The 11,824-nt window shown below is 43.3% G+C and overlaps 1 protein-coding gene across 1 annotated transcript in view; it reads right to left on the bottom strand.

Moving 5' to 3' along the window:
- fcho1 (FCH and mu domain containing endocytic adaptor 1) overlaps positions 1 to 11,824 on the bottom strand; it is a 58,873-nt gene that overhangs the window by 16,249 nt on the left and 30,800 nt on the right. The window contains exons 3-7 of the mRNA XM_013910852.1: positions 10,964 to 11,055; positions 6,646 to 6,720; positions 4,716 to 4,857; positions 4,360 to 4,512; positions 1,259 to 1,384 (exon numbers count right to left, since the gene is read on the bottom strand). Coding sequence (XP_013766306.1) covers positions 1,259 to 1,384; positions 4,360 to 4,512; positions 4,716 to 4,857; positions 6,646 to 6,720; positions 10,964 to 11,055 — 588 coding nt within the window. The remainder of the gene's footprint in view (positions 1 to 1,258; positions 1,385 to 4,359; positions 4,513 to 4,715; positions 4,858 to 6,645; positions 6,721 to 10,963; positions 11,056 to 11,824) is intronic.

Below are 11,824 nucleotides of genomic sequence, written 5' to 3'. Positions count from 1 at the left end.
ACTCTTCAAACTCGACCTTTATTCAATAAAATGGAAATAGCCTTTGAAAAAGAGCCGCGCTGCAGCTGGGCGGTCAGCCAGCTACGGAGGCACCGGCTCGCCAGGTCGTTAAACCCGCGATAATTCAAGAAGATTTAGCATTTGAGTTTGATCTGGCTCTTTATTCAGCCAGCTCATTTGTCGCTGTCTGCTTCAGGGGAATTGTCTTGATATGGGGGAAATTGGCTTTCGGTGGAGAAGCAAGCTTATGAGCAAGCTTGTGCCAGCTCCTTTACTCCAATTATACATGCAAGATCTGGGCTTGGAGAGCAAATATAAAACACTGCTGCTGTCAGAGTCCTCATTTCCATCTGCACTGTGACACGGCTCAAGGTTTCACTGCAACGCTTCTGTGTATGCAACTGGTTTCTCCCTGAAACATCACAACAAACTGCTCTGGGTCTGAACCATCTCTGGTGCACTTGGTTTAGTTTGGCAGTGAGTTTGTGGATAACTAGCTTCAACAGTTAGTCGAATAATCGTTTAGGATGGCCGTTGCCAAAGCGGTCCAATCAATAACTCATGCCTCACCGCTGACTTTGTATCGTGTGAAGGTGCCCGTCTGTCAACTGCATCAACAAGCAAAATGCACCTTTAAGCTTCTCCCTAAAGCCGGTGTTGTTTTTGGTGTACGGCACGCTGCCCTCGGCTTCTCTGGGGTTTCATATTTACAGTTCCTGCAGGAGGAATGTGCGTGAACACACACCGCGTGCGTTTTCTTCTTCTCTTGGTCGAATTAAAGGATTTTGATCTTATAAAAAGCAGCCTTCCTCCACCCGGACGACCGTCTCCTGACACGTTGTTCTTCCAAGTACTTCCTCATAATTACTACCAGACCTTTTCCTTCAGAGCTATTACAACAGATAATTGGTCGCTGAGATTCCTGTCGCCATCTCAAATCTAAAACACAAAGCCGCTCAACGGGGTTTGTTGAAGATTTCCATGGTAACAGCAGCAGTAACCATGGAAGTGCAGAGCCGGTGATTAAAGGTAACGAGCAGGGTTGCGGGATGTGTGCGCAGGTCGGTGGGTGTTTAGGAGTCGGGGGCAGAGGTTTCCTTTTTTGGGCAAAGCAGGATGTAGGATGACAAACGAACAGATAAGAGCGAGTTCTCGTGTGGTGGGAGGATACGGAGAGACAAATGCAGCCCGAGAGAAGCACAAATGCATAAATCAGTAAATCAGAGGGTGGGAGAGAGAGATAAAAGTGGCTTTAGGCCCAGCTGGAGTCGGAGCTGACCTGGGCGGACTCGCTCATCTTCTGCTCAAACTCTCCTCCCACGCGGTTGTACTTCTCGATGCACAGCGCGAACGACTCGGCTGCTTTCTTTGACTTCAGCTCCGCCTAGTGAGGGGAAAAAGGAAAAAAGACAACGGCCCTTAAATACTGACCCTCGATCACAAGACGGACAAAAGTAAATGACTCCACAAGAGAACGAGACAGATTTGTTAAAAAATGTCTGCAGCAACGCTGGAACACATCACATATACTCAGATTATGTAACCAGTCATCAGCTGGCTGTCCTGAAATAAGAACGACTTTGTTACAACTTCTCAAATGTGACCACGTGCTACTTTCAAAACATATTTATGACACTTTTGAGTGTTGGCAGTTGTTAAAGGGCTCACCTGCGAGCTCTCAGTGATGAACTCTGATGGCAGTTTGAGTCCTACTACGATAACTACAGATTAGTTTGTGTGTTCAGGTTCTTTCTTTCTAGCTTGCTTCAGAATAGTAACCCGTCTACACCACAAGCCTTTGATCACGTCGCTCTTTCAACACAAGCAGACAGACACAGGAGTCTTAACCAAAGGAACGTTTTTTGGATTGAAGGCTTACGGGCCAGTAAGTATCCTGAGTTAAACGGGGATTTTACAGCTTTCTCATGAACTTTATTAGAGACGCAGTTATGTCACCACGTTTCCCCTTTTTGTTCTCTTTGTCAGATTTGAATTCAATTTTGGTGAATCTTCGTCCTTTTTCACCTGCCAAGGTTTTAAAGACATCTCCTGTTGGTGTGTTCACAGACTGTTTTTAATAACCTTCACATGAACAAAGTCTTTTGAAAAGGGAGCGCCGCCTTAATTCAATTCAGTTCAGTTTTATTTATACAGCAACAAATCACAACAACAGTCGCCTCAAGGTGCTTAATATTGTAAGGTCGACCCTACAATAATACACACATAGAAAAACCCAACAACCAGATGACCCCCTATGAGCAGCACTTTGGCAACAGTGGGAAGGAAAAACTCCCTTTTAACAGGAAGAAACCTCCGACAGAACCAGGCTCAGGGAGGGGCTTGAGATTAATAATAAGTATGATTCAGTGCAGAGAGGTCTGTTAAGAGAAGAAGAAAAACTCAATGCATCATGGGAATCCCCGGCAGCCTACGTCTATTGCAGCATAACTAAGGGAGGATTCAGGGTCACCTGGTCCAGCCCTAACTATATGCTTTAGCAAAAAGGAAAGTTTGAAGCCTAATCTTGAAAGTAGAGATAGTGTCTGTCTCCTGAATCCAAACTGGAAGCTGGTTCCACAGAAGAGGGGCCTTTGAGTTTCTGGGTGTATAAACCAGTACGTATCCCTCCCAAAGAGCACCTCAGACTCCAGGAAGCGTTTCTTCTGAAAGACAGCTGTGCATTTAGTTTGTTCGGCCGGCTGCTCCTCGCTCCATGATTCTCTGCTCCCATCTAAACCTCATCAAAACGCAGTTCTTTGACAGGTCTGACAAGATTATTAATATATGAGTTTTAATGAACTTGCAAGCAAATATATTTTAAATGTTAATTTTTACAGAACTACCACGACCTGTGGCCACAGATTAGCAAAGGCTGTATACGAAAGACGGCCATAGCTGCGCTTTGACTGCTGCCATGTTAGTTTTTAGGAGACAGAAGTGACCAAATGATTAAAAACATTCAGCAAACAACAGCCAGGTTTACCAAACTGAATCCATACAGTGTACGGGAGTAAAGCAGAGGCACTGACATCTTTAGATCATTTCTTAAAATATAAATAAAAACATTCCAGTATCCAGATAGAAGAAGAATAAATAAAATCATCACAGCTGCAATGATGAGGAAATCTACTTTTCTACCAGGCTGTATGCATTGGATGCATTTAATGTGTAAAGTTGGGTATTTTAAACGATACCAAGATCTGCAGTTCTTCAAGGTTCCTGCAGCCACTTTCTGAGAAATAACATTTTAGTTGGTGTAAAAAATAAACCAGCTTGCAGGAGATGAGAGATACAAGCCTACAGTGTCAGCTGCAGAGGAAGGAGAGACCAGTGTGTACAGCTGTGGGCAGCTTATAACCAGACAAAGTCAGAATAGCACGTCATATCAGATGTTCTGCAGCAAACACCCACACACGTACAATCTACTGATTATCAAGTGTTTCCCAAATTTAATCAGACCAAACTTTATCTGTGGTGCTGACAAAGACGCTGTAGCTGTTATTTATCACTAGATCCTGAGAGATCCAGTCTCCATCATGAAGAGAACTGATAATTATGACTAATTAATGACAGTTAACTGACCACACTTATGTTCCAGTATTTTTTTTTAATGCTGGCTGTTTTTATTTTATTGTAAAGATATTCTGTAATGTTCCTGTTATTGTATACTCTTACATTAGTTACAGCTCCATTAGTACATTTGTGTTACTCTGTGACTTAATGAGTACTTTTTGTGGACATTTCTGCACCTGAGAAATGTTTTTGGTCTTGTCACGGCTCTTTCTAACGAGGCTAGGTAACAGCACCGACTGCCATCAAGTACCAGGATGAAATGCTCTGACCCACTACGTGTCTCTACGCTGGTGCAAGGAGCCCAGGGTTCCTTCACGTGCACGCCAACGTCCGGCCTCACGTGGTGAGGGCATGCAGGCAGTTCCTGGAGGATGAAGGAACCGATACCACTGATTGGTCCCCACCCCGCCCGACCTAAATCCAACCGAGAGATCTGATGTGTTTTCAAACTGTTCCTTTATTTTTTTTGAGCAGTGGATTTTGGTAAATATTCTTCAGTTGATTGAAACTCGAGGTTGCTCATTCCTTTTCGAGCCACGCTTTCAGTTTATGAGATTTTCCAAGGCCAGCATGAAATATGTAGCCTGGCTCCCTCACGCTGCTGCAGACCTTCTCTAGTTGATATTTACTTAAAACAAGAGATTTCTCATGCTTGAGACTTAACATCACCCAGGCATTCATGTTTTTAAATTATTGAATCTAATTCAAACCTCTGCAACAACAGAAACATTTCATTTCATGGGACACTTTGCAGTTGGTTTCTGCAGTGAGAAAGGTTAGGCGAACCTTCTCCAGCTCTTTCTGAGGACCTCCCTCCTTCCTGAGTCGATCCAGCTCTAAACATTTGGCGTGGTAACCCTCCTTGGACTTCTGAAGCTGTCCGCTCTGAACCTGAAGCACCTGCACCGCCTCCACCGTCCCCACCATCTCCTCCTTAGTCTGGTTGATACACATAAACATGCATAAAGAATAAAGCCTACATATGGACTGTGCAGGGGATCATTGTACCGAGTACTTTTCAGGGCAAATGCACCAATTACATGAAGGAAAGGATGGTAACTGGATATCCTCTGAGAAAAGAGCTGATCAGGGCTGGCAGGACTGGGGTGAAGTGTTTTTTTCCCCTCACTTCAGATACGTACCTTGCGGTGTATTTTGACCTGCTCGTCTGCGTACTTGTTGATATCGCGGATGAGATCGTTGAACTTCTTCATCAGCTCGAGGTGGCAGAGGGCAAGTTTGTCTGAAGACACCCTGAAAACATCCCACATGGGAGCAAAAGTCCTGGAAAATATGCAGATAGTAATAAGAGATAATCAACATGTAATTCCACTGTTGTCGTAAAGACTCCTACATTTTCCACTACGCTTAAGAAATCGTGGACCATTGAGTATTTCATAGGTATATTTGTTCATGTCGGGCACCATATTAACAGTTTTTATCATCACTAACAGGACTAAATGTTTCCAAAAATGTAAAATTACATTTGCAGTTATTATTTTACACAAATTTATTCTCATTTTGTTACTCAGAGATCACTGAAATTCATTTGCCTTCAAACATCGAGCATAACAGTCTGTCTAATATTCTGTTGGTCCCATTTGGTGCCGAAACGACCCAGACCCATCGAGGCGCAGACTCCACTAGACCTCTGACGGTGTGCTGTCTGAAGATGTTAGCAACAGTAAGTTGGGAGGTGAGGCCTCCACGGATTGGGACTCGTTTGTCCAGCACATCCCACCAACAATTGACTCGACTGAGATCTGGAGAATTCGGAAGCGCCTCAAACTTGTTGTTATGAACCTCAAACCGATCCTGAACCATTCCTGCTTTGTGCCTGTGTGCTTTATCCTGCTGAAAGAGGTCATAGCCATCAGGGAATACGTTTCCCATGAAAAAGTGCACATGGTCTGCAAAAATGCTTAGGTAGGTGGTACGGGTCGAAGTAAATCCACATAGATGGCGGGTCCCAAGGTTTCCTAGCAGAACACTGCCCAAAGCATCACACTGCCTCCGCTGGCCTGATGCAGATATCTGCTAGATAGCAGATGAGGCACATGCATCTGACGATCCATGTGATATAAAAGAAAGTCTTCTTCCATTACTCTGTGGTCCAGTTCTGAAGAACATTGTTGGCGCTTTCAGTTGTGGACAGGAGTCAACACCCTGACTGAGCACCTCTGACACCTTTTATCAGAACCAGCATGAACTTTTTCGTCTGTTGATGGGACCACACAGGCCGGCCTTCACTCCCGACACACATCAGTGAGGCTTGGCTGCCTACAACCACGTCGCTGGTACGTCTGTTCCTTCCTCGAACCAATTTTGAGAGACACTGACCGCTGCAGACCAAGAACATCGATGGTATGGCTGATCGATGTATGTGGAAATCAATGATGCAGGGCTCTCACAGCCCTGTCGGACTAAAACGAATCACTGACCAGAGTGTGCAGAAGTGTGCTTTGTTGCATATATAATCACAGCAGGGATGTTGGACTGCAACAATGTAGCACGGAGCATACACGCAGCTACCAGACGACGCAGCTTAAAAACTAAACCTAAACTCTAAATAATGCCAAGAAAACTTGTCTTATAATGTGAAGTAAAAAACAAAACTCAGCTTATTTGGTTGTGTTTTGATAAGATTTGACTGACAACAGCCAAACAATCCACACACTCTAATCATGTTACTGAAATATGATTAGCACAGCAAAGTATTTCCACATGAGCCAAATCAGCCTTAAAACAAACAAATACAGGAAAACTTTTGAACCATTGCAGACTCGTGTAATCGTGTCCAGTGATTCAGTCCTAGAAGGTAATTAAACATACAAATATCATGCATCAAAGAGTAGACGACATGACTGGAACGATATAGGCTGAATGGCATCACAAATGTGGGCATTTGGTGCCACAGATGGTGCTCATCCATATCTCATATGCAGCCATATGACCATCACATCTATAATTACCAAACCAGCACCTTCTGGGAAATCAAATCTATACAGTAATTTTCTGAACCCCTTCACAGGACGCTGTCCTGCTGTTACATATCGTACATGAGGTACTCACCCTTGTGGACTTCCATTGCTGGCCATTTTAGCTAGTTTACTCATTGACTTAGAGTAAGTCTCCTCGATAGCAGCCCTTTAGGGAAAGAAAGTGAGAAAAACATATATACGTAAGCATGAACAGGACATGTGGCTAGACTAATTTTATATCTCATCCACACATATGCATGTATGCCTGCAAGGTGGAGCTGCACACCTTTTCTTAGCCTTCCTGTTATCCTAACAGCATGACAAGACTAATGATGCACAAACCCTCTGAAATGTAAATTAATCTAAATACCCTTTAGACCGATAAACCAAATGCACTCCAGTAGCACTTCCTCACAACGCCATTGCATCAGCTAATGGCCTCATATGTTATGCTCTCCATCTAGAGCTTACTTTGGCCCAGACACCGGGCATCTGCCTCCTGAGTCAGAGTCTGTGAGATCAAGATTAATTTTCATCTGTGTTGGGTAACTGTTACAAGGAGCCACATTTAAATGATAAATAGATGTTTACAAGGTTGGCCATAAAACTTTAATAACCATCTGTGGACCCTGAAGGGACAGCAGAGGAACATCGATCCAAATATCCCGAGAACAGAGGAACCTGCTGCAGAGGAGAACCGAGAGTCGTAAACAAACAGACTTATCGTTGCTCTCCGTCTCGTGCAGAGAGTTTGAATCAGTGTCACAAGTTATTACTTATATCTTAAATTAAGCTGACCTCTTTAGGCGTTTGATTATCCGAAAGGATCCAGTTCTATTCTGTAGGAGGCCAAAGACGAGGCTTGATTTGTGGTAACAGGTTAAATGTTTGATGTTTTAGGAGTTTCAGAAGTGGTTTATTTTAATGGAATCTCACATTAGTGCTCCTTGTGAACATCTGTATATCTTTGGATACTAAACTGCACCTATTAAAAATTCATGGGGGCTCTATTTGATCTGTGTCGACACAGCACGTACAGAGACTTAATGTTACTGTTGACGGTCGTGCTTTAAAGTTTTGTTTATTATTGTTACTTTTTATTAGAAAGGCTTAAAATCTGTTTTTTGTTGTTGTGCTTTGCCCAGCCTTCCATGGCTCGTGGTTCCCGTAAAGATGACCAGTTATTTTATCCCAGAGTGAAGTTATCACGGTACACCTACAAATGACACCTGCAGGAGCTGCTCAGTCATGGAAGCTCCCGGTGCACAGACTGTGTGCAGAGGAAGTTTGGAGCGTTGGTACTGTGACACACTGTGCGCCTCGGCACTTCTGCCACTTTATGGCTGAGTTGCTGCTTTTTCTATTTGCTTCCTCGTTGCAATAACACAACTTTCATATTCCACAATAAGCTGTAAGAGGGAAGAAACTTCACAAACGGGCTGCCATCCTATTACAATCCCACAGTAAGTGAGCTTTTTAGAATGAGCCATTATTTCACAAGTGTTTGTAAAGACAGACCGGCTGAGTGCTTCATTTTATACACCTGGATTCACCAATAACACGTCCGGCCCAATACTTTCATGTGATGTGCTGGATGTGGTCAATGCCTTTAGTGTAACTGGCTATTTGGGAAAAACTGGGACTTTGTATTTTTTTGTTGTTCTTGTTGTTTGTAATGAGTGTCTATTTAATGCAGTGTCTGTAGGACATCCACCAACTATAATCCAAATACTTTTTATTTCCAGGATGAGATCCTCACACTGTTGGAAACGGTGAACAACTGTATCTAACTTAAAGTCTCTCAGTACAGAATTCTATAATAAATGACCACTGTGATGTTTAGCAACCAATTAGCTCATTGAATGATATATTTAAAGGCTGTTCTCTGCTACATTTTATTTAGACAACCGTCGTCTATCCTCAGACTCCAAGCTCTAGCCAATCAGATTGTCTTCCTTAAAGTAAATACAGTACTATGCAGAGAATGCAGAAACCCTGATAGTGTGGCTGAAGGGTTGCTCTGGTACTTTAACCGAGTGTTTCATAGACTCTCTTATATCAAAATGACCTTTCGGGAAAGTGGCGAGAGAGAAAGATTGAGGAAATTTATCAGGACAATTGCCTCGCCTCCATCCTGCAGGATCGCACACGGTTTCACCCACAGTGCTATTTCATTTCCTGACTGCTGATTTGTTGTCTGCTGCTTTCCAAGCAGATAAGTGAATTTCCCCTGTGAGGAATGTGCACAGCACTCTGAATCGATGTCAGGATTATATCGCTGGTCTGACAGTGTGCTCTGCACGCGTTAGCATCCAGCTGTGAGAGCACAAACTCCTCATTACTCCCCTCAGTGTGCTAACTGCAAATCACAAATGAGTTGACAGAGTATTTGACGTGACACACTCTCAACTTAGTTTTGTGTCAGTGTGCAACTGTCCTGTTTTTACATCCCAGACACGATGGCACCACCAGTTATTACTGACTCGTAGATGGCTCATGCTGATTTTGCTAAGAAAAAAGACAACTAGATTTCATCTGACTGATTTATTTTAGTTTGCAAACCATTTAAAAAGGTCCCAAAGACGTGCACTGTGTCTACATGCATAGTAACTGATTACTAAAGTGGTAAACATGTACACAAGGAAAATATTTTGTACCGCAGAGCTCAATTTAATTTTATTAATACAGCGCCAAATCACAACAACAGTTGCTTCAAGGTGCTTTATATTGTAAGGTCGACCCTACAATAACACACACAGAGAAACCCAACAGTCAGAGAGGTGTACACAGCAGGTGACCTCAGGTGTGTCTCACGAGTAGGAGCACTCTGGTTTATGTGAGGGTGCTGCCTCGACTGAGTGTACAAGGAGAAGGCCACATTATATTAAGTGGCTTTCTATGCATTTAATGGACAATAACCTGATGAATTTGAACATGCACACCACAGGGAGGTAAAAACTGTCAGTTAGGTGTAAATAGATACATCTGGATACATTTTTACCCGTTTCCTTAAACACATTCCTATTATTGTTATACAATAGACGTGTACAAGACGTCTAGACTCTCAGCTTTCATTTGAGGGCACCCACACTCAACATGTGCCACCCTCTTTTCAAAGGGACCAGAAGTAATTGGACAATTGACTCAAAGGCCATTTCATGGGCAGGTGTGGGGAATTCCTTTATTATGTCATTGTTGATTAAGGAAATCGATCACCTGGAGTTAATCTGAGGTGTGGTGCTTGCATTTGAAAGATTTAGCGCTGCTGAACTCCGTAACGCAGACTTAGATAACGGTGGTGGATGATCGCAGAATTATTTCCATTAACAACAGCCAACCAAGTAGTAACACTCTCCTCGAGGTCGGCGTATCGATATCCAAGCCTACCGCAAAGAGAAGACTGCATGACAGTAAATAAGAGGGTTCACTGCAAGGTGCAAGTGTCCAGAGACTGTCTGCTCAAATACAGTCAAACTGGTTGGGCAGCGTTTCATAACACAGATCCTGAGGAGTTTATTAAAGCAAAGAAGAGGAATATTCTTGAACGGCCAAGTCAGTCACCTGATCTTAGCCCAGTTCAGCGTGGATTTTACTTGTTGAAGACTAAACTTCAGACACAAAGGCCCACAAATAAACAGCAACTGAAAGCCGCTGCAGTAAAGGCCCAGCAGGAGGAAACCCATCATCTGGTGATGTCCATAAGTTCAAAACCAGGCTGTCAACGCCAGCAAAGGGTTTTCAACCAAGTATTAGAAATGAGCATTTTATTTTCAGTTATTTAGTTTCTTCGTTTACTTTCGGGCCCTGAAATGAAAAGACTGTTAAAATGCTTTATTTTGTCACAACTCATTGAATTAAAGCTGAAAGTCTGCACTGAGTTGTTTCGTTTAAAACGTATTGCGGTAACGTGCAGAACCAAAATTAGAAGAAAGTCATCTCTGTCCAAATATTTATGGACCTGACTGTATAGATGGCGCCATGTCCGATCCAACGGCGTCGTGCAGTTTTGCTCTGCTCGTCGGATTATGATAGAAAAAAGTTCAGAACTGCAGCGTGCAGTGTGTCGCCTGCTGTGGCGAGCTATGATGAGAGGTCATCCACATACAGTGCTCAGACCTGAGTGCTTGAGAAACAGGCACTTCAAAAGAAGCAGAATAGTGAGGTCAGAGGTCAAAGCACAGACAGACTTGTGTGCTCCACAGTACACGATCTGCAGACAGGATGAATCTGAACACCTTGTTATACTGAGAGATGAGATCAGAATGCTTTTTGGTATTTTCCAGTATTTCTTCCAACTTGGCACAATCTTTATATCCACGTACGTAGTAAAGAACGGTGGATTTTCCACCCAAATCTCATCACTTGCACCACCTCCCACACAGATATTCACAAATACACACAAACCTCACCTCTCTCGGACAAACTCGGCGAGTTCCTTGGTTGCCAGCTGGCCATGTTTCATGTTGTGGTAGAGCACATCAAAGCCGGCATTCTTCTCCCCCTGCCGAAAATAACACACAGACACACACGTCTGTTAGCAGTAAGTCGAGAAACAGCAAACCAACATGGCGAAGGTAACAAAAGCGATGCCAGTCGGGGCCTCAGAATCAAGTTCGCTCGAGTTTGAGACATTTTTCTCCTGATCGTCTGCTGTAAACACCAGAGACACTCAAAGGTTCAGGGTGAAAGTAAAAATGAAACCAGCTTCTACCATCTGGATAAAAAGAAATTATTAAAAGAAGTTAATGAATCGTGTGCGTACGGGCATGACGGGTAAATCGCTCACCTTCTATAAGCCAGTCCTGCACGTTACACACACGTGACCTTCAGTTATAGAAAAGCTATTCGAGCATTCGCGCTTCCAAAGGCGGCAAAAGTCATTTAACATATGGCCACAAATATTACTCATTTCTTTTGTTCTGCCTCAAAACATCACAGCGATTGGTCATCAGTGCACGAGGGAACTCAACGCTTCACAAAAAGACCTTTTGCGTGTTTAAAGTTTCCTTTTGATAACACGAGTGTCTCTCTGATGCACTTTTTAAGCTGCTTTACCGCTCGACGGTCTTCATATTGTCATATCACAGCATTTTAGCATTTGAACAGCACAACTTCAAGTTAAACGCAACCACAGCATCTGTGTGCAGAAGCTCGTCTGACTCACAGTCCATCATAACTAGGGATGGGTACCGGTATCCGGTTCTGACATAAACGGTAGTAACCAGACCGAAAAGCAGCGCACATTTCGGTGCTTTATTTCCCTGAGATGT

The sequence above is a fragment of the Pundamilia nyererei genome, unplaced genomic scaffold (genome assembly GCF_000239375.1).
Source record: "Pundamilia nyererei isolate P.nyererei 1_Seehausen unplaced genomic scaffold, PunNye1.0 scaffold00050, whole genome shotgun sequence".
NCBI classification, from domain to species: domain Eukaryota; kingdom Metazoa; phylum Chordata; class Actinopteri; order Cichliformes; family Cichlidae; genus Pundamilia; species Pundamilia nyererei.
Note: the sequence above shows the minus strand (reverse complement) of the source record. Positions and strands in the feature narration are given on the sequence as shown.